Here is a 22,820-nt window from a genome sequence, read left to right as displayed (position 1 = left end):
TAAATAACTTACATTATTTCTGTTTTATTTATATTTAAGTCTGAACAATGTTTTATTTTTTTAAAATGACCAGATTCCCTCTGTTACAATCCGTCTGAGACTCACTCTTGACGCTTGTCCCACCCTAAAGGCCGGTCCGTGAAAATATTTTCTGACATTAAACCGGTCCGTGGCCCAAAAAAGGTTGGGGACCACTGGTTTAAACCACCCTTGTTTGTGGTACTTTGTTATGGCAACCCTAGCAAACTAATATAGAAGGTAAGAGAAAAGTTAACAGCAAAAAGCTACAGGGTTTTTTTGGCTCATATAGTGAACAGAAAAGCTTAAGAAAATTGTGAGTCCTTAGTAAAGAAAGGAGAACTAACAAATTTCATGTAAAAAGAAATACCCCGGCAGCTAAGCACAGGGGGCAAGACACAAGCAGGAACATAACTGACTACTGACTTCGCATTGACGGGCAGGATTCAGCACTTTCAATGTGGGGGGGGGGGGGGGGCGGGCCAAGGAGAATTAGAGTTAGATCCTCTAGTTCATTTATGAAAGGACCTAGAAACAAATGGAGATGAAAGTTGAGAGCAAAGTGGTTTTCTGGAAGGGGGTAATGTCCTCTAGCCCAAGGATTTGAATGAACTTTGGAGTTATCATTTTTCTGGTTTGATAGGGTTTTGGGTCAGGCAAACCATTAATTGAGAAAATGCAATTCTTCTGCTGGAAAATCAACAAAGATTATGCAGTCAAGTCAGTGCTCTGGGTGTTATATAAACACAGGGAGCCTAACGACCTGAGAGTGGAGTATGTTTCGGTGAGGAAGTACAAGTTTCCTGAAAAAGAGGATTACCACAGAGACCACAGGGCTGTTCGCTGGATCACCCTCCGTGTTCCTATCTGCGTTCCATCGTTCCGCTGACAGACAGAAACGGAAACGGAGGGCGAGCTACTTGTTTCCTTTCGTCTCTAACTCAACAAAGAAGGAAGATATTCTCTGCATTCAGGAAAACATCATACAAAATTGAGAAATGAAGCTAAATAAACAGGGATAATAATTAAGGAGCCCAGAGAATCTATATCTAGGTAATTATTTTTTGAACTATAAGCAAAAGACTCCATTTTCTCCTAAGTCATAACTAGAAGAATCCTGACATCTTTTCTGCAGTAAGGGAGTGATATGCATCATTCAATCATCCAATTGGTTAATCTTAAGTTTAGAATAACTTTCTGGAGGGACTGGCATAATTATTATATCAAGCTCACTAGTAAAAATTAACAGATTTTGTATTAGGTCATTATCAGTTAGAGATATATAGATGTATAAAAATGTATTTACTGGATAAATGTCCCAATGTCTGGAATTTTCTTTTAAATACCACACATACACACATAAAAAAAAAAGACTCAAAATGTTTATGACTATTGACACTGGGTAATGGGTATGTGGGAATGCATTATAGTATTCCTTTCATTTCTGTATATGCTTGAAATTTCCTATAATAAAAAGTTTTCCTTTATTTAGCTAGCATATAATTGAAAAACTCAGTTTGTTTCATGTTGTCACCTAAATAAGACAATGTAATTTATTTTAATTATGTACTTACGTAGAGTTTAATTTGAATAAAAAGCTTATGACAGTAACATATTTATTTATTTAATTTTTTAATTGATCTTTAGAGAAAGAGGAAGGGAGACAGGGACAGGGAAACATTGATTTGTTATTCCATTTATTTATGTTGTCATTGGTTGATACTTGTATGTGCCCTGATAGGGGATCAAACCCAAAATTGTCATTGCTCCAACCAAATAAGCTACCCAGCCAGGGCCAACAGTAATATATTTAAATTGAAAAGAAGTGAATATAGGCTTTGAGAGAAAATCACTTGGGAGAATGCTTATAATATAATACAATATTTACTTTTGAAAAGTAAGATACAATGCTATATATATAGATATGTGATACCAGCTTTGTAAGAAATAAACATATAAGTACATGCATGGAACAAAAAAGGAAATACACCAAAATGAAAACAAACTTTACCTCTCAGTGGAGTTTAAGGATGATTCTTTCTTTTTTGATACATTTATATCTACTTACAAGGTTTCTAAAATGAGTATGCGTCAAATTTATAATCAGAAAAAGAAAGCCAATATATAAAATGGTAATATAATTCTGACAAGGCAGACTAGAGAGTCTGAACACTGTTCAAAAGAAAATAAATAATTAACTAAAACTCACTACACTAAACACTGAGCCCAAAGTAACCCTTTGGTGGAGTTCAGCTCATGTGTCTTAGGATTAAAACATCAGCAGACTGGAAAAAATATATATATATACATTCTTATGCCTATAATTGTAGAAGGCTTTTATTTGTGTGGAATATTTTCAGAACATGCCTGAGAACAAGGAGGATCTTGAGATTTCTGCCTCCAGGGATTTAAAGCTCCCTAGGACTCCCCGGTAGACCTAATAAGTTTATCATTTTACCAGGGGAAGTCACTCCCAACTAAACAAAAAGCTATGTACCTACCCTGGACCCAAGATATCACCTCTTGGTTCTCAATGCTAACCTTTAAGGCAAATTTCAGAAATTATTTTCTGTGATATAATTAAAAAAAAAAGAACCACTTACAGCAATATTAATACTACAAAACACATCTGACAACTCCTACAGTGCACTAAGAACTCTTTTTCTGATAACCAAAAGGTCTTATTTATTTCCACAACAGGTAGTATACTTTCTTGATAAATTCTTTAATATAAAATCCTCCAAAACTGTGCATAACTGAAAGTTAAAATCGTAATCAGTACTTAAAAGATTCTGAAAAAATTTCCCCCAAGGGAGAAAAATTTTACTTACTTTAACTTCCACAGTCTTCCCTCCATGTTCAATGTGTCTCTCTATGTATTTAGAGGACAGCAAATCACTGCAACAACAAAGAAAAAATGATTAAAAAGGACCTGAGAATGTAAAGCATTTGAAAAGCAAGTTTACACAGACCAGCTTTAGTGATTCTCTAATTCAGATCTTAAAACAAAAATAAAACTTTATAGGTTTCTCTCTTTCTTTCTCTCTCTCTCTCTCTCTCTCTCTCTCTCTCTCACACACACACACACACACACACAGCCTTGTACTTCTAAAAGGTTATGAAGTTGAACTGACTAAGCCACTTGCTTAGCAGAGCCGATTCCACTGATCTTATTAAAGAGTTCCAGGAAACCCTAACCCTAACCCCTAACCCCAACCCTAACCTCTAACCCCTAACTCTAACCCTATAAGCACATGATTATTTTAACGACATCTTAGTCTTCCCTCTTTTACTTTAGCTTTTTATCAAATAGTTTTAACTTGCCACCATCCTTCACCATTTCTTTACATGTTCTGTGTGATATTTTATCTAACATTAGTTTCCACCACAAAAATAAAAAGGGAGTAAAGAGAGCTAAAAGAAATGAAAAGGACAGTGGTAGAGCGTCGGCCTGGCATGCAGAAGTCCTGGGTTCGATTCCCGGCCAGGGCACACAGGAGAAGCGCCCATCTACTTCTCCACCCCTCCCCCTCTCCTTCCTCTCTGTCTCTCTCTTCCCTCCCGCAGCCGAGGCTCCATTGGAACAAAGTTGGCCCGGGCGCTAAGGATGGCTCTGTGGCCTCTGCCTCAGGCGCTAGAGTGGCTCTGGTCACAACAGAGCAACGCCCCGGATGGGCAGAGCATTGCCCCCTGGTGGGCGTGCCGGGTGGATCCCAGCCAGGCGCATGCGGGAGTCTGTCTGACTGCCTCCCAGTTTCCAGCTTCGGAAAAGTGCAAAAAAAATAAAAATAAAAATAAAATAAAAAATGAAAAGGAATATACCATCAGCAATTTAAACTAATTCTCATTTGAAATCTTTACTAAATAACAACATTCTTATAGAATTTTCAATTATTTACATCATCTTAAGAATTTTCACTTATATCATCTTAAGTATACTTGTTTTTAATTCCACGTTATGTGAAAAAAAAAGCCCATTTAATGGAAGTGCCTCAAGACACAATTTCCATAAAAAGTCTTCAAGTCTTTATATTATTAAAGCACTAAAATCTAAATAAAAATAATACATGAAGCTATAAATATCTGTGGGCCCTGAGAATGAAGATAACTACTAAGGCTTCTGGTAGCTGAGCTCAAATTTAAAAGCAGGGTCTAGCAGCCATTTCTACACAGGGGCCTCTCATGCAAAACCACGCTTCAGGGAGAAGCCTGCACTGAACAGACTGGCTGCTCTGTGTTCCTGCCATGTGAGCCAGGCTTTCCTTATGAAGCAGTTCCTGGAATCCTATTTCAACCAATAAGACTGAGGCTTTCTCAGTCCAAATGGAACTATGCAGCTATATCTCTATTAGCATCTTCACCAGCCTATCAAAGTAGCTCCATTCTGACCAATCAGGACTCTGCCTTTTGGGCCAATAAAAGTGTGAGGATTTAGAGTCCTCATTTGCATGAGGATGAACCAATCAGGGCCTAGGAAGGGGAATCCTCCCTATATAAGTCAGCTCCTCTCTAGCTCCAGGAGAGCTCTTTCCCTTTCCACAAAAGACTGAAACTGGCATTTCCCTGGCTAGAGTTGAAACACCTATAATGAAACAAAGAAGATGTCTTGCCAGACTAGAATGGAAAGAAGTAGAGCAGAGCAGGCAGAGCAAAGCAGAGCAGAACAGAGGTGTCTAGCCCAAGAGGGGCCTTGTCTGAGAGCCCCTCACCCCAGAGCCTGCCCCATAGTCCTGCTGTTCCACAGCCCTGCTGTTTCTTAATTGAGCTGTTTACACTGAGTAAACTTTCCTTCTTCATTCACTACATCCCAAACTGGGGATTCTTGTTGGCATTGAATTGGTACCAACCATTAGTTGACATTTCTAAATCTACTATTCTATGAACAGACATTCAGCAAACTAAGAAAATATTTTTCACTGTGTTCTGAAGATTACCAAGCCAAAGTTGTTAATTTCTGAGGACATAGTTCTACCATAATAAGCACCATACAGTTGCTTGAAATGTCAACAGAATGATCAAACAGGACTTATATTAACACAGGCACCATAATCAGTTTAGACAGTATCTGATGCTTACACTAACTACCATTTGGGAAATGTATAATTATAGCCTAAGTCCTTGTTTCATTTGTCTTTGGAATACATTTTTCTACTGGCTTTACATGGGGGAACCAAGTTGCAGAAAACACAACTAAAAGTGGCTCAAACAATCAGGACATTTGTATTTTATTTATTGTTGAAAATTTCAGGCCAGGTGTAATGTGAATTTGCTTTTGTGAATCTTCAATTCTGTTAAGTGAATACATTTCAAGTTATATTGATATATATAAAATATAGGCAAACATTTTAAGATGTTTTAAATATAGATAAGTAGCCGATAAGGAAAATGTTGTAAGACATGGGCAAAATGCATTGGATGTATAAAGTACGAAAATCACGTATGTGTTACACATTGACAGAAAAATAACTAATATTCCTGAAGCACTTGGGTAAAAAATGTTTATGATGTAATAACTATACGACAGGTACTAACTATTCAGAATGCAATATTTATGAGGTCTAATTCAACCACTTATTTGTGACATCCAGGGTTCCCAACTTCCATATTACTGACATCTTGGGCCAGATAATTCTTTGTCTTGGGACACTTTGCACATTGCAGCATGTTTAGCAGCGTCCCTGGCCTCTATCCACCAGGTGCCAGTAACACCACACACCATACACATACATGCACAAACACATACAAACACACACACATTCCAATCCTGATGATCAAAAATGTCTCCAAACTTTACAAATCTACACTGGAGGGTGAAATTGCTGTAGTTAAGAACTGCTGCTTAATAGAATCCATTTAAACTCCATGTTTCTTCTAACCCCCCCCCCCAAAGAACACACAAATAAAATTCATGATTGTTGATCAAGTGAACTGCAAGCTACAACTCTTGCTTAGGCATATTTCCCCCGGTGCATCTACAGCAGGTAGGTATCATTAGCCTGGCCAACTTCCATCTCTTGCAATCTCAACACTGGTCCTTAAAACCACATTATCAGCAGGGAAGGTAGCTGAAGCAGAGAAAAGCAGGACACATAAACACTGTACTCAGGATTAGCAGGCGGAGTCCTCCCGCCCCACCTGCATCCCCTATTCTAAGTGTGCTAACCTACCCAATCCTTTCCTCTTGCCTCTCACCATGTGCTTTGAGTTGATTTAGCAAACCATTTGATTTGAAGATTTTAATTTGGTTTGTGTGGGCTTTGTGTTCCCTTACTTCTAGAATAGCTAAGTCTGTTTGTAGGCTACCGTTGCATCCACATAATTTCCCACCCAACAGCAGGGCAGTACCAGGCTTCATTCACGTGGTGGCTTAGCACCATTAATGAGACCACACGTGTGTTCATCTTTCTGCTCTACTATCAGAATGTGGGTGGCCTGTTCTCTTATCTGGCTACTGTCAGGACCCTGACATGGCTGCTGCAATTTTAAGCTTCTTTTTCAGATAAAAATATCCCAAGGTATAAAAGCCTTCTATTCAGTGGTGGAATTCAGCCTGTTCACACCAGTTTAGTGGAACTGATACCTAATTTTTGTTGAGTTTCGCAAACCAGTTGTTAAAATGGCACTCTAATCAGGGTTCTCTCTGAGGTGGGCACCTGGGCAGATGCCCAATGTGGAAATCACAATACATCCCTTGCTCTTTTTTAACGTTCATCTGTGCAACAGCGTATTCTAAATGCCCATAGTAATGTTCATTCTGTCCATAGGTAAAAAAAAATTGTGAGGATGTTAATCAAGAAGCAAATGGAAATATTTTAAATAATAGTTTTATTGTTTTTTGTCAGGTATTTAATATTTTTTCATTGATATTTTAAAACTCATAACAATCTAGTTTTCTGTACCTCTTTTATTATTCTTATTTAAGTATTAAATGTATGAAATGATAAACTACCTTTTAGTTTATTGGTTTTTTTTATACTTAAAACAGTCATTAGGGCAGAGAACCGGTTGTTAAATTATTTGACTCCCACCACTGGTTCTATTTCTTTAAAGGAATCAGCAAACTCTTCACCAAAAGCTCCCAGCACCTATCTTCTCAAGTGTGTTTTGCCAGAGTTATGTTCCTTAGCCAGGCCAAACCAATCCTCTGACAAGGGCATCTGTATTTGAACAATCACCATCTTCCTCCTCCGGGACCCCAGGAACATGGTAACTAAGAGAGAGATGACCAATACTGGGGGAAGAAGAGTGATGGACGGAATAGCTATTGTACAGCCAACCCAAGGTTATCTTTTTTTTTTTTTTAATCACAAATATGTCAAAGATTTCACAAAATTTCTAAGGCTCCAATAAAATAGTGAAGCTGCACGGTAAAGCTTCTGCCTCACGCAAAACTCTTCACGGCTTCAACACTAGCATCTGCGCCTACCGGCCAAGGGCACATCCCAGACGGGAGCGGTGCAGCCAGGTATGTGCAGAAGACCCTCCCTCCACCTGGCTCTCAGTCTCAAACACCCCCCCAGAAGCGGGAGAGAGAAACGACCACAGAGGCAGTGTTTATCAGCAGAGCCAGCCAGGCTGCTCTCTTGGAAACTGACCTCGTAATTCAGAAAAATACCATTCAGCTGATGAAGCGAAGAAAAAAGTAAAAAATAAGCAGACACTTGAGTGAAACTGAGTCATGCCAGTGGTAAATACCGAAGTGAAGGCCCCAAGTCGCTGCTGCTTAGGCCCCTGGTTGCAGAGCACTCGGTCCCTGATGTTAAATGCCTGTGGGACTCTTTCTCCATCAATGCCACATGAGCAAATCCCCATTATCAGGGCTGGCATGAGCTACATCAGAAGTGTCTACAGCCTGACCAGGCGGTGGCGCAGTGGATAGAGTGTCGAACTGGGATGCGGAAGGACCCAGGTTCGAGACCCCAGGATAACTAGCTTGAGCATGGGCTCATCTGGCTTGAGCAAAAAAGCTCACCAGCTTGGACCCAAGGTCACGGGCTCGAGCGGGGGGTTACTCAGTCTGCTGAAGGGACGCGGTCAAGGCACATATGAGAAAGCAATTAATGAACAACTATGGTTTTGCAACAAAAAACTGATGATTGATGCTTCTCATCTCTCTCCATTCCTGTCTGTCTGTCCCTCTCTATCCCTCTATCTGACTCTCTCTCTGTCCCTCTAAAATAAATAAATAAATAAAAAATAATTTAAAAAAATTAAAAAAAAAAAAAAAGAAGTGCCTACATAAACCATTTCTTAAAGGAGGTGTGCATAAGAAAGGGGTTCTGCAGGAAATAACTCACATAAATTCCTAACTGGGTAGGTCATGGGGGGCAGGTCATTGTTGGGCAGATAAAATATATTATGCTCACTTTGTTAAAGATGGCACTGCCCACGTGGAAGCCCATCGCACAGGTGACGATATTAGTTGCCCTTAGGCTTGGAATGGGCATAACTATATTAATGTGTGTTGGAGGTGTGCTGTGGGCAGGCAGGATCCTTGTAGCCTGGGGCTTGGTTTTAGGACTAAGCCTTTCCCACCCTTTTTGATGTGGGGTAGACTTTGTATCAGAGACTTCCCTATTTTGTATATTGGATTAAAGGTTTTGATTTCTACACTATAAAGTGGGGCAGACTGGGAGCTTGCTCTCTTGGTTCCTGTGATTAGCATTAGAGAGGAGAGCAGAGAAAGGCCACGTGGAGGAGGCCAGGAGACGCAGCCAAGATGGCGGAGTGTTGAGGGAGAAGCCAGTTTGTGCAGAGAGGAGATGAGGAACAGAGGTGAATGAGACTGGTGAGGTTAGAAACCTTTGATTCTAGGAAACTCGGATAAGTCAGTGTCTTTGTGAGCTCTGAATGCCTGGGTTTTGGAACCCAGTGTGTTTTTACTTGCCCACCAGGTACAAGCTAATATTAAAGTTAATGGCCCACCAGTTCTTGGCTCTCTTGTTTCATTATCATCTGTCCGAATCCAATGCAAACCTGCATGGGCCAGGCGGCTGTGATAGTGGCCATGTATACTGGCTTCACAGTCATGCCCCAGGAATCTAACTCCTTCGGTAAATGGCTGACCTTTCCCTTAAGTAAGCCCTGTCCATTGTTTCTGTGCACTTAGGTTAACAACACCTTTGAAATGCTTCTTTTCAGACCCTTCCAATATGTAACCACCCTCAAGAGAGCACAAAATCTATCCCATAATCTAATCATCACCTTGCTTTCTCTCGCCTTCTTTGCAATGTTCCTTTCATGCTCTCCTTAATTTCATGAAAAGAAAGAAAAACTTAATTGGATAAAAAAACTGCAAACCTCTTATTCTCCAGAGCACTTAAGATCTTGCTTCCTGGCAACTGTCTTCAGTTTTGGCTCAAATAATCTCTTATAAAAATTCTCTACCAATTTGCATTTCTTACATTGGTAATGGTATAGTTGTAGTAGCAATAATAATGACAAGTTTTTAAAACAACTTTTGAGTCTTCCAGGTTTTCAAATGTCACGGAAATATTTTCATTTGAATTATAAAATCTAGGAATTAAGAGAGTATGAGTCACCACACGGTTGTAATTATAGCAACCCCCCCAAAAAAACCCTCTGCTCAGGAATTATGCAGCTATTTCAATCAAGCCCTGTACCTACAACTATTTCTGGGAAGGACTCCATGTAATTTAAACCAAAACAGCCCATGAAATTCGGTTAGTTTGTTTGCAGGATTGTAGAAGTCTGCTAAGTATTGTTATTTCAATTATTGGGCTAAAAAACCTATTCAAAAATTCAATTTTTCCTCTACTGAAGCATAATAAAATCCCTACTACCATCAACATAAACCTAAATAAAGCTTCCCGAAGCCTCCTAACACAGATAACCAAAATTTCCTAAGTTCTTTTCCTTAATTCAGCATTGTCTATTGTTACGTAGAATTCTGCTTAAATAATTTTAACAATAGGAAAATGGAGGATCTCCTTAACACGTGGGAAATTTTATTTTACACTAAATTAATCAGGTAAATTCACTCCATCTTCACAGCTTACTCGGAACCGATATGTGAGTGCTTCTTTGTAAATTTTGAAAGATAAAAATAAAAATTCTTTTCAGTCAAATACTAAAGGCAAAAAAAAAAAAAAAAAAAAAATGCTACAGGCCAATCCTTTTGTAAAGAAAGTGAAGAGATGTCTTTAAAATTAGAATGTGTTCTCAGGCCTTTTTTTCATGTGCATGACTTAATAAGTTTGAGATAAGCAAAACAATGTACACATTTTTCAGTGGCAATAATGATTATCCTTTGCCTGGCAGGCAACTGTCATAAAGCAGAGGCAGCTGGTACAGCACAAAGGTTTAGGAGTTTAAAAACAAAAACAAATATTTTAAGTTCCTATCTAAACTCTGCCATTTACTAGCTATGTGGCCTCTGGTCAAGTTATTTAATCTTTTTGATCATAATTATCCTATTCCTAAAATCGAGATTAAAATGTCTTCATCAGATTGGTTTGGTATTAAACGAGAACATATGTGAAATGGCTCCTAAATCCTGATTTTAAGCATTCCACTCTCTACTCACTGTCTCTATCCATCTCTCTCTGGAGCTGGCACTTTAAGTGTCTGGAGACTTAAACCATGGACTCTACCGACCACTGTTTCACTGATCTTCACCTCTGCCTTGTCCACCTAATCTGGTTTACATCCCATGATTCCTCACAATCATCACTCCCATGCACATACTCTCAACTTCCTTACCACTCCCCACCCTCCACTATGCTCACCTGACCAGACCTCAACGGTGATACAACTTAACTCTCCTACTAATCAGAGTCTGGCCGAGAAGTAGAACCTCCTGAGTGGTCACACACAGAATTGATGACCACAGTTTTCATGTGGTCCCCTTTAACACAACACTGCCCCTAAGTCCACTTTATTTTCCTAGTTAATGAACTCCAAGAAGACCCTTCCAAACTTTCTCCTCCTATCTCGAAAGCATTCCCTCCTCATCACTCCCTGCTAATGACCTCACTTCTGTATCCACTGATACAATGCAAAAAGAAAATCTTTCTAAAATTTCCCAACACGCCTGCTCCTGAACCAGCCTCTGTCAGAATGTTGACAGGCATCTCAAACACAACAAAGTCTAATGCATAACTCTCTTGGCCAAATCCCAACATTCAGTCTTATATTCAACATGTATCCTAGTAGAACAAATAAACAAACAAAAATAAATAAATAAAACCCAAATCTATCCTAGTAAAAACAGGAAAGAAGACTGGGGGTCACTTATGTTAACCAACTGATCAAGTTAACATCACCAATCACCAAGCACCAACAAAGGAAGAAATCAAAATCACTTACTCCTGAAGTGATGAACTAAGGTGTTGGTCAAGTAGAGTTTGTAAATATGATATATATGTTTGCTCGCTTATAGTTTGTATTGGGTGTGGGGGACAGGCTGTAAGCTGGCAAAGTCATTATAGCCTAAGGCTTAGTTTTCAGACTAAGCTTTTCCCCACACCCTTGACTGATTGCATGATGTGGGGTGGTGCACTCTCATGAAGAATCCCATTATGCCTCAGATAAATGACTTTGGATCAGAGACTTCCTTGTTTGTATATTGGATTAAAGGTTTTTATTTCTACACTATAAAATGGGGACAGACCGGGAGCTCTCTCTCTCTCGGTTCCTGAGATTAGCATTAGAGAGAGCAGAGAAAGGCCACGTGGAGGAGAAGAGAAGCAGCCAAGATGGCAGAGTGCTGAAGGAGAAGCGAGTTTGTGCAGAGATAAGGAGATGGGGAACAGAGGTGAATAAGGCTGGTGAGCTAGAAACCTTTGATTCTAGGAAACTCAGATAAGTCAGTAGCTTTGTGAGCACTGAATGAGTGGGTTTTGGAGCCCGGTGTCTGTTTTTACTTGCCCGCCGGGTACAAGCTAGGATTAAAGCTAATGGCCCATCAGTTCTTGGCTCCATTTTTTCATTACCGTCTGTCTGAATCTAATGTGAACCTGCATGGGCCAGGCGGCTGTGATGGTGGCCATGGCTACTGGCCTAACATAAGAATACATCATTTATAATATCCCCACTAAAAATGCATAAAAAACAAACAAATGAATATAGAAACCTGAACCAACAATTGATTTTTAAAGAAATAGCCTCAGAGCAAAGATTTCATCTAAGGTACTGTCAGTAAAATGTGAAGTCAAGGTCAAGATCAAAGGGTATGGTTATAAGACCCTTTATTAAGACTGCAGACAGACTTAAGGCTGTTTTGCCCATTTACATAAAAGTTTCTAAGATTCTTAAGAGCCTACCAACTAGATCCTCAGTTACACCAAAGAGTTTCTAGGAATCTTAAAGGTATAACTCATACACATTGTCCCATAGCATCTTAACTCACAGTACAAAGTAGAGAGAGGGGCCTATCTCAAAAAGATTGTGTGTAGTTTTATCTACTGGGGGAAATCCCAATGAGATTCACAGGAAACTCTGCATCAGATGGACAGTCATTTTAAACAGTCAGAAAACAGACCTAAAAAGATATTTAAATTAAGGGCCATTTCTTATGGCTGTGATGGCGAACCTTTTTATAAAAACCGCCCACTTTTGCAGTGCTGGTCAACCTGGTCCCTCTCGCCCATTAGTGGGCATTCCAGCTTTCATGGTGGGCGGTAGCGGAGCAAAAGCGGGCGGTTTTTATAAAAAGGTTCGCCATCACGGTATTGTGGAAAAGAATCGATGATTCAGAGAGTGGAGCCAAGAACCACAGCAACAACACCCTTTTCCCAAAAGAGGGGGGTTGGTGGCTGAATATAAGAATTTTAATGTACTAGTAATAGTTAGATACCTCCTGTCTCCCCTTTTTGTAAACAGGAACACTGCGCTGGCCAGATAGCTCCGTTGTTTCGAGCATCTTCCCAAAGAATAGAGGTTGCCAGTTCGATCCCTAGTCAGAGCACTTACAGGAACAGATTAATGTTCCTCTCTCTCTCTCTCTCTCTCTCTCTCTCTCTCTCCCTTTATCTCTAAAATCAGTAAAGATAGATATATATTTTTTAATTTAAATGAGAGTATCTACTGCAGTTATTCTATCCCCATTCAATTCCTGCATTATATCTGGAGTGTGTGTGAAATAGATAACTTGTCTTTTGTTTGTTTGTTTGTTTTTTGTTTTGTTTTGTTTTGTTTTTTGTATTTTTCTGAAGCTGGAAACGGGGAGAGACAGTCAGACAGACTCCCGCATGCGCCCCACCGGGATCCACCCGGCACACCCACCAGGGGCAACGCTCTGCCCACCAGGGGGCAATGCTCTGCCCCTCCCGGGTGTCACTCTGCCGCGATCAGAGCCACTCTAGCGCCTGGGGCAGAGGCCAAGGAGCCATCCCCAGCGCCCGGGACATCTTTGCTCCAATGGAGCCTCGGCTGCGGGAAGGGAAGAGAGAGACAGAGAGGAAGGAGGAGAGGGGGTGGAGAAGCAAACGGGCGCTTCTCCTATGTGCCCTGGCCTGGAATTGAACCCAGGTCCCCCGCATGCCAGGCCGACGCTCTACCGCTGAGCCAACCGGCCAGGGCGATAACTTGTCTTTTTAATTCAAGGGCCTATAGTAAGTTATCTCATCTAAGAAGCCTTAATCACACTAGGACCTGCTTCAGATGATGAGAACCTGATTCTTGAGTTTAAGCCTGATGCTATAATGGAATGAAATTTTTAGAATCTTTGGACAAATTTAGTACATTTTGCATAAGTGAGAAATGTAAATAATTTTTGGTCAAAGGATGAGCTATGGTTAGTTAAAGATAAGTACAATTTTTTTGTCACTACTCGCATGGCAAAGCGGAGACCATTTCTCCTCCCCTTGAATCTGAGCTGGTCCTGTGGCGAACATCATGAGGCAGAGTGATGCTTCCACTTTCATGCATGTGGAACTCTCCATCTTTCAAGCTCTGAATCCAGCCACCATGCTGTGAGGAAGCCCAAGCAGCCACATAACAAGACCCTACTGGAGAAGAACCAAAGCCCCTAGCTGACAGCCCTAGTTGAATCCATGCCAATGTGGGCACCAATTTCCAACCCTGTGGCTGAGGTAGGGGGTTCAGAACAGGTGTGCATTATGCAGACTATTTTGAGCTAAAGGCTACTTTGACCACAGGCTCAAAAGACACTTCTACTCCTGCCTTTAACTACTAAAAAAGTTTGAATTAGGGATAATAAGAGATTATCAAAGATAACTTCTTTTGACCTATTATAGGGCAGGACAAACTTTTATTTATAAAACCTCTTCTTATCATCCTAAAATGACCCTTGGAAATCCCAAAGCACCTTACCTCATCCCCAGCTCAGATTATCTTACATGTCCATTTTCCCTTTCTCTCTCTGAACCTCCCCTGTATGTGGGGTCTCTGACTCTCTCGTGTACATGGGGTAACCATACACACATGTGTATTAGATTTGATTATTTTCTCTTGCTAATCCATCTCAAGCATATTTGATTATTAGAAGAGCCGAAAAAACCTTGATGGTAAAAGAATGCTTCTCTCCACCCAGAGGCCATTGGATCTTTCAGACGTAAGCCCCAGCTAACACTGCATGAAGTAGAACTGCCCAGCAACCCAATAAATAATGCATTGGAAGGCAATAGCTGACTGTGCTTTCTTATTCTAATATTGAATAGTTGTTATACTGCATAAAATTAACATCACGTTTTCTTTGAAGCAGTCTCTAAATGAGCAAATCTAACTTATTTTGATAATATAAATGTAAAACTATCATAAAAGCTTCAAATATAACTATAATTCATCCAGAGATAAAACAAAAAATTCATAAATCACGGTATTTCATTACCGTCTGTCCAAATCAAATGCAAACCTGCATTAGCCAGGTGACCGTAATGGTGGCCGTGGCTACTGGTTTTACATTTGGCGTAGTCTGCGGCAGGATTTGATACAGATCAGTATGGAGCCACCACCACCTTTGAGCGGTGGAGTAGAGGACTGGCTGCTGTTATGGTTCCCCAGGCTGTCCTTTTGGGGGCCGTAGACTGGCTGACTTTTACAGCCATGCGTGAGGTAACTGAGAGCTCTGTGGAAGAGGCTGCCCGGGACCTGCAAACCGAGCAGTGGAAGGAGCTGGAGCAAATGTGGGAGAAGGAGATGCCAACCCTGGAGCTGGAACAAGCACCAGAGAAGGAGGCCGACCAGGTTCACGAGATTCGCTTGGAAATGGAGCAGATGCTGGAGAACAAATCACAGGTTCATGAGTTGCAGATTTCCCTGGACGCTGTGGAGAGCTAGGAGTGGCAGGAGGCTGGGGCTGAGGCTGGAGCTGGGCTACAAGGCCCACAGAGCAGAAGATGGCAGCAGCTTGGGGCTCAAGCCCGGTGGCGGGAACTAGTGTTTTCAGTTCCTCTTGGGAGGATGAGGACAATCGGGCCCGCAGTCTCCAGAAGATGAGAGCCCAGCAGCAAGGAGTACCTGCTATGCCCCCATTAGGTCTGCAATTTTGGGACATAGGGGTGAATGCCATCATGCTCTCCAGAGCAGAGATGAAAATGCTGACTGCCATTTCCAAGTGCTCCTCCTTGGGACAGTGTAAGACCTGCCAGGACGGCAGGGATGAAAGGGGAGGCTGTGGTCCCATGTGCGTGGACTGATTCCTGACCTATGACTGGAGTGGGCACTGGCTCCTTTGTTGGATGGACTTATGGATTTTGGACAATGTGAAACACCCTGATGGGGGTGGGGGAGTGGCTTTCTGGAGGCCCTACCCTGCCCCAGGAAGCTTTTCCCATGGCTAGAAAGAAGGCCGAGGAAATTTTGTGCTTTTGGCAAAGTGCTCAGAGACTGGTGAAATGTACCTTTGTAATTGATGAAATTGTATGATTTGTCATGTTGTTGTAATTTGTGTAATGTGCCTGATTTCCTTGTGCAAGAATACCTGTACTTTAGATTGTGAGCAAGCAAAAGGGGTGGAATGTTGGTCAAATAAGTTTGCAAATATGATGTATATGTTTGCTTGCTTATAGTTTACATTGGGTGTGGGAAACAGGCTGTAAACTGGCAGGGTCATTAAGCCTAAAGCTTAATCTTAAGACTAAGCTTTTCCCCACACCCTTGACTGTTGCATGATAGGGGGTGGTGTACTCTTATGAGGAATCCCATTTATGCCTCAGATAAATGACTTTGTATCAGAAACTTCCTTGTTTGTATATTGGATTAAAGGTTTTGATTTCTACACTATAAAATGGGGCAGAGGAGCCCATGCTGGAGGTGAGCAGAGAAAGGCCAGGTGGAGGAGAGGAGAAGTAGCCAAGATGGCGGAGTGCTGAAGGAGAAGCCAGTTTGTGCAGAGAGAAGGAGATGGGGAACAGAGGTGAATAAAGCTGGTGAGGTAGAACACTTTGATTCTAGGAAACTCGGATAAGTCAGTGGCTTTGGGAGCCCCGAATGGAAAGGGAAGTGTTTTCCCACTGTCTGTATCTCTTGCCGGCCAGGTGCAAGCTAGGATTAAAGATAATGGCCCACCAGTTCTTGGCTCCGTTGTTTCATTACCGTCTGTCTGAATCAAATGCGAACCTGCATTGGCCAGGTGGCTGTAATGGTGGTCGTGGCTACCAGCTTTACAGGTCACAATGGAAAATTAAAAATTTCTTTAGGTATCTAAGCCACAAAAAGCTTTTCAGAACAGAATTGTAAAAATGGAAGATCCAAGAAACCAAATTTCATTATTTTATGTAAGAGATAAGAAATTATAACCTTAGAAGGTTTTTTTAAAGAAAATACTCTTCCCATTCTCTCCATTCTGTGCATCCTTCCCCTTTTCATCTTCTGTTTTCTTACGCCATCTAGCCAAGTGTGAACATTCCAGAGCCTTCTGGCAAACTGTCTTTGCTGAGAATTCTCTCTACAGAAAGTGGGTAAATGACCTGGACCTTCATACCACTGAGAACTAATCATCCGTTCTCCAGCTCTGCTTTGTGCCAGGTATTATCTATACCCTAGTATTTAAAATTCCCACTTTGTTTAGACTAAATAAAAGGGGAACTACAAAAGTGAACTAAAAGCTTATCTAATGATCTGCCTTTTGGATGAAAGATTCATTTTATTAATTTTTAATTTGTAAATATGAAAATTCCCTTCCAGTTTAGGTACATACAAGGTATTTTCTATATACTCTTGTGCCTAAAAGTGAGGCTATTTTAGTTATGTCTACTGACGAAGTCATACTCTGATGAAAATTTTCAGGGGGCTTTCAATGTGTAGGTTAGGACTAAGCCACTTAGAGTAAATGTGCTTAGGTAAGAGTCAAGATGGGTACTATCATTAATATTGTTACTTATTTATAGAGTCCTTATTCCTATAGGGACAAAGGTTTTCAAGCCTGGCTTTGCAGCAAAAGCACTGATTTTGTTTTTACTGCCCGGGCGTCCCCACACATATCAAATCAGAATCTCCTAGGTTTATTCCAATAGACAGAGAGTGCTACCAGGACATGAAAGCATTATCAGATTAAGTCTACAAATACTCTGGAAAAATTCTATTAATATAATAGCGTGTTGGCACACACTGATCATCGTGATTCATTACCACGTTGAAAGCTAAATCTTTCAGGGAACACATTACAGCAAAGCAATTAAAAGGAGTCCCTGGTGAACCTTATGGCACATGATCAACAGAGGGACACATATGTTCCTCTCCATTACAGCCAAATCAGGGACTAATGTTTTAGGAAGAAAACTGCTAGGCTTACTATAAAATTTACTTTAATTTTTTGTGAGCACCTAGAAAGGAGAGATTTTTCTATTTTTAAAGTTGCAATTCTTTGGTGTGGTTCAAGTAAATTATTCATATTAATTAAAGATTCTAATTTTTATAATACTAATTATTTGGAAATTAGACTCAGCGAGGCAGAACTAGCCTCAAATTCTCTCTCTATTGCCATCTGCCTAATAAGCAGCTCTACCTTCTTTGTTTCTTTTTTTTTTTTTCATTTTTCCGAAGCTGGAAATGGGAGGCAGTCAGACAGACTCCCGCATGCACCCGACTGGGATCCACCCGGCACACCCACCAGGGGGCGATGCTCTGCCCATCTGGGGCGTCGCTCTGTTGCGTTCAGAGCCATTCTAGCACCTGAGGCAGAGGCCACAGAGCCATCCCCAGCACCCAGGCCATCTTTGCTCCAATGGAGCCTTGCTGCGGGAGGGGAAGAGAGAGACAGAGAGGAAGGAGAGGGGGAGGGGTGGAGAAGCAAATGGGCGCCTCTCCTGTGTGCCCTGGCCGGGAATCGAACCCGGGACTCCTGCACGCCAGGCCGACGCTCTACCGCTGAGCCAACTGGCCAGGGCCATTCTTTGTTTCTTTCTTCTCATCCATAGTCTATAAGTAAGACCATAGCCCATGGCCAGACTCCATCGTCGGAAGTCAAGAAGAGCCCAGTGCTGAAAGAAAGGCTGCTCCCTAACCCCTCCTGTTTGACCCCATAAGCTCGATGTCAATGAAAGTCCCAAATTCTGTTTGTTCCGGGTAAGAGGGCACCTACCTACCATCACACGCACAAACCTCATCATGAAGATCTGCTTTAGAATCATCGAGATTAACCTAATCATACTCTTCATTAAGTTCATGTCTGTTACCTCAAGAAGCTCAGGCCCCGTAAATCATTCCTTATCTACAACTCTCTGATCCTCGTAAGTTTCTGTCCCTTTTACCATCACTCCCCATATCTAGATACCCTTTGATGATGTCCTCTGAAACTCAGATATGATCATTAACAAAATCCTATATCTCCAATCTCTTCTTTGAATAGGTCCTTTTCCATCTTACTATGAGGCCCAACTCTTCCCCACATGGCACACCCTTACTAACAGAGTCTGGTGAAAGACGAGATATTTCTTGCTTGTCATTGCCATGCCATGCCATTCTCCCCCATTGTATCACCCCACTTTGTATCTCATGTCATCAGCCTATACCACCTACCACTGATCCTTATAGTAATTTATTGACTCCTGGTCACTTCCCTTCATTCGCTGAAGATTTTAGCTTCCAGTTTACAATCACACTTTCCAACACCAGCCCTGTTGTAATTATTGGTGACGTTGATAGCTACTTGGCTGAGCCTTCTGATTCTGGCTCCTCAGCCCCCTGATTTCATCTCCTATAATGATGATCTCTGCTTCCATTCTACCTCACTGTAAAGCCTGTACCTGCGGCCACCATCACAGCCGCCTGGCCAGTGCAGGTTCGCATTAGATTCGGACAGTAGGTAATGAAACAACAAAGCCAAGAACTGGTGGGCCATCAGCTTTAATCCTAGCTTGCACCCAGCGGGCAAGTGAAAACACACACTGGGCTCCAAAACCCACTCGTTCGGTGCTCACAAAGCTACTGACTTATCCGAGTTTCCTAGAATCAAAGGTTTCTAGCTCACCATACTACTCACCTCTGTACCCCATCTCCTTCTCTCTGCACAAACTTTGCACAAACTGGCTTCTCATTCAGCACTCTGCCATCTTGGCTGCTTCTCCAATCCTCCACGTGGCCTTCTCTGCTCTCCTCTCTAATGCTAATCTCAGGAACCCAGAGAGCAAGCTCCCACTTTATAGTGTAGAAATCCAAAACTTAATCCAATATACAAACAAGGAAGTCTCTGATACAAAGTCACTTATCTGAGGCATAATGGGATTCTTCATGACAGTGCACCACCCCACATCATGCAATCAGTCAAGGGTGTGGGGAAAAGTTTAGTCTTAAAACTAAGCCTTAGGCCCGTGATGGCGAACCTTTTTATAAAAACTGCCCACTTTTGCAGTGCTGGTCAACCTGGTCCCTCCCACCAGGCAATCCAGCTTTCCAAACAGCACCACGATTGGCCCACCATGAAAGCTGGAACACCCACTAGTGGGCAGGAGGGAACTCCCACCACCAACAGAAGTTATCTTGCAGCTGCCTTTGCCCAAGGCCCTTTTTACGAATCCATATAACTCCTGCCCCATCCTCAGAGCTGACACCCTTTGCTGGTCTCAGCCTGCCTGCACCCAGGCACTTTAAAAATAAATTTCCTTTTGGAACACACTAGCCTTGGCCTGACCCATGGTGGCGCAGTGGATAAAGCTCTGACCTAGAATGGAACACACTAGCCTCGTGTTTTTGGATCAGCCCACGGTTTCTGCCTTTCAATATCCTTCTCTCTCCTGCTTCTTCAAATTCACCCTTTCCACTTGATCTTTCCCATCACTGTATGAACTTGTTACTTTTCCCATTTACAAAGACAAACAAAACAATTCTCTTAACATCAATTCCCTGTCCAATGACTACTACATTTACTTCTATCTGCTAAGGAAAGCCATTCAAGAGAATTACTGTTGGTCAAATAAGTTTGTAAATATGAATTATATGTTTGCTCGCTGTTGGGCAGATAAAATATATTATGCTCACTTTGTTAAAGATGGCGCTGCCCATGGGGAAGCCTGTGGCCCAGGTGATAATAGTTGCCCTTCTTCTTGGGATGGGCATGATTATATTAATGTGTGTTGGGGGTGGGCAGGCAGGATCCTTGTAGCCTGGGGCTTGGTTTTAGGACTAAACCTTTCCTACCCTTTTTGATGTGGGGTGGTGTACTCTCATGAGGAATCCCATAATGCCTCAGATAGTGACTTTGTATCAGAGACTTCCTTGTTTGTATATTGGATTAAAGGTTTGGATTTCTACACTATAAAGTGGGGCAGACCGGGAGCTTGCTCTCTCTTGGTTCCTGAGATTAGCATTAGAGAGGTGAGCAGAGCAGAGAAAGGCCATGTGGAGGAGGCCAGGAGAAGCAGCCAAGATGGTGGAGTGCTGAGTGAGAAGCCAGTTTGTGCAGAGTTTGCGCAGGGAGAAGGAAGGAGATAGAAAACAGAGGTGAATAAGTCTGGTGAGCTAGAAACCTTTGATACTAGGAAACTCGGATAAAGTCAGTAGCTTTGTGAGCACTGAATGGGTGGGTTTTGGAGCCCAGTGTGTGTTTTTACTTGCCCTCCGGGTGCAAGCTAGGATTAAAGATGATGGTCCACCAGTTTTTGTCTCCATTGTTTCTTTACCGACTGTCCGAATCCAATGTGAACCTGCATGGGCCAGGCCAGGGGTCCCCAAACTTTTTACACAGGGGGCCAGTTCACTGTCCCTCAGACCATTGGAGGGCCAGACTATAAAAAAAACTATGAACAAATCCCTATGCACACTGCACATATCTTATTTTAAAGTAAAAAAAACAAAATGAGAACAAATACAATATTTAAAATAAAGAACAAGTAAATTTAAATCAACAAACTGACCAGTATTTCAATGGGAACTATGCTCCTCTCACCGACCACCAATAAAAGAGGTGCCCCTTCCGGAAGTGCGGTGGGGGCCGGATAAATGGCCTCAGGGGGCCGCATGCGGCCCGCGGGCCGTAGTTTAGGGACCCCTGGGCCAGGCGGTTGTGATGGTGGCCATGAATACTGGCTTCACACTCGCTTATATTTTGCAGTTTGTGGAGGACAGGCTGTAAGCAGGCAGGGTCCTTATATCCTAAGGCTTAGTGTTTTTTTGTTGTTTATTTATTTATTTATTTTTAGATTTTATTTATTCATTTTAGAGAGAGGAGACAGAGAGACAGAGAGAGAGAGAGAGAGAGAGAGAGAGAAGGGAGGGAGGAGCAGAAAGCATCAATTCCCATATGTGCCTTGACCAGGGAAGCCCGGGGTTTCAAACTGGCGACCTCAGTGTTCCAGGTCAATGCTTTTACCCACTGTGCCACCGCAGGTCAGGCCTAAGGCTTAGTTTTAAGACTAAGCTTTTCCCCACACCCTTGACTGTTGCATGATAGGGGGTGGTGCACTCTAATGTGGAATCCCATTTATGCCTCAGATAAGTGACTTTGTACCAGAGATTTCCTTACTTGTATATTGGATTAAAGGTTTTGATTTCTACACTATAAAATGGGGACTAACAGGGGCTCACTCTCTCGGTTCCTGAGATTAGCATTAGAGAAGAGAGCAGAGAAAGGCCACATACAGGAGAGGAGAAGCAGCCAAGATGGCAGAGTGCTGAAGGAGAAGCCAATTTGTGCAGAGTTTGTGCAGAGAAAAGGAGATGGGGAACAGAGGTGAATAAGGCTGGTGAGGTAGAAAACTTTGATTCTAGGAAACTCGAATAAGTCAGTGGCTTTGGGAGCCCTGAATGGAAAGGGAAATGTCTTCCCACTGTGTGTATTTCTTGCCCACCAGGTGCAGCCAGGATTAAAGCTAATGGTCCACCAGTTCTTGGCTCTGTTGTTTCATTACCGTCTGTCTGAATCAAATGCAAACCTGCATGCACCAGGCAACTGTGATGGTGGCCATGGCTACTGGCCATACAATTATCCATTGTCAATATCTTTGCTTTCTCTCCTCTTTTCTTGAACTCATCTAATCAGATTTTCACCACACTGCTTCACCAAAACTGTGCTCATCAAAGTTACCTATTAATTACCTACCATGTTGTTAAATCTCATGGTCAGTTCATCTTACTTGACCCATAAACAGCATTTAATACAACTGATCACCCCCTCTTCTTGGAAGAAACTATTTCCTTAGATTTCTCTCAGGATCTCCACTCTCCTGGCTTTTCTCCTACTTCTCGTACTGTTTCTTCTTATCTCCCAACCTCTAAGCCAGGGGTCCCCAAACTACTGCCCGCGGGCCACATGCGGCCCCCTGAGGCCATTTATCCGGCCCCCGCCGCACTTCCGGAAGGGGCACCTCTTTCATTGGTGGTCAGTGAGAGGAGCATAGTTCCCATTGAAATACTGGTCAGTTGGTTGACTTAAATTTACCTGT

The 22,820-nt window shown here is 42.0% G+C and overlaps 1 protein-coding gene across 11 annotated transcripts in view; it reads right to left on the bottom strand.

The window, feature by feature from the left end:
* Positions 1 to 22,820, bottom strand: part of ADAM22 (ADAM metallopeptidase domain 22) — a 262,410-nt gene that overhangs the window by 120,009 nt on the left and 119,581 nt on the right. For all 11 annotated transcript variants that reach the window (XM_066354308.1, XM_066354297.1, XM_066354298.1 and 8 more), the window contains exon 4: positions 2,850 to 2,916. In XM_066354308.1, coding sequence (XP_066210405.1) covers positions 2,850 to 2,916 — 67 coding nt within the window. The remainder of the gene's footprint in view (positions 1 to 2,849; positions 2,917 to 22,820) is intronic.

The sequence above is a fragment of the Saccopteryx leptura genome, chromosome 12, assembly GCF_036850995.1.
Source record: "Saccopteryx leptura isolate mSacLep1 chromosome 12, mSacLep1_pri_phased_curated, whole genome shotgun sequence".
NCBI classification, from domain to species: domain Eukaryota; kingdom Metazoa; phylum Chordata; class Mammalia; order Chiroptera; family Emballonuridae; genus Saccopteryx; species Saccopteryx leptura.
The sequence above is the reverse complement of the archived record's forward strand: the minus strand, read 5'-3'. Positions and strand labels throughout refer to the sequence as shown.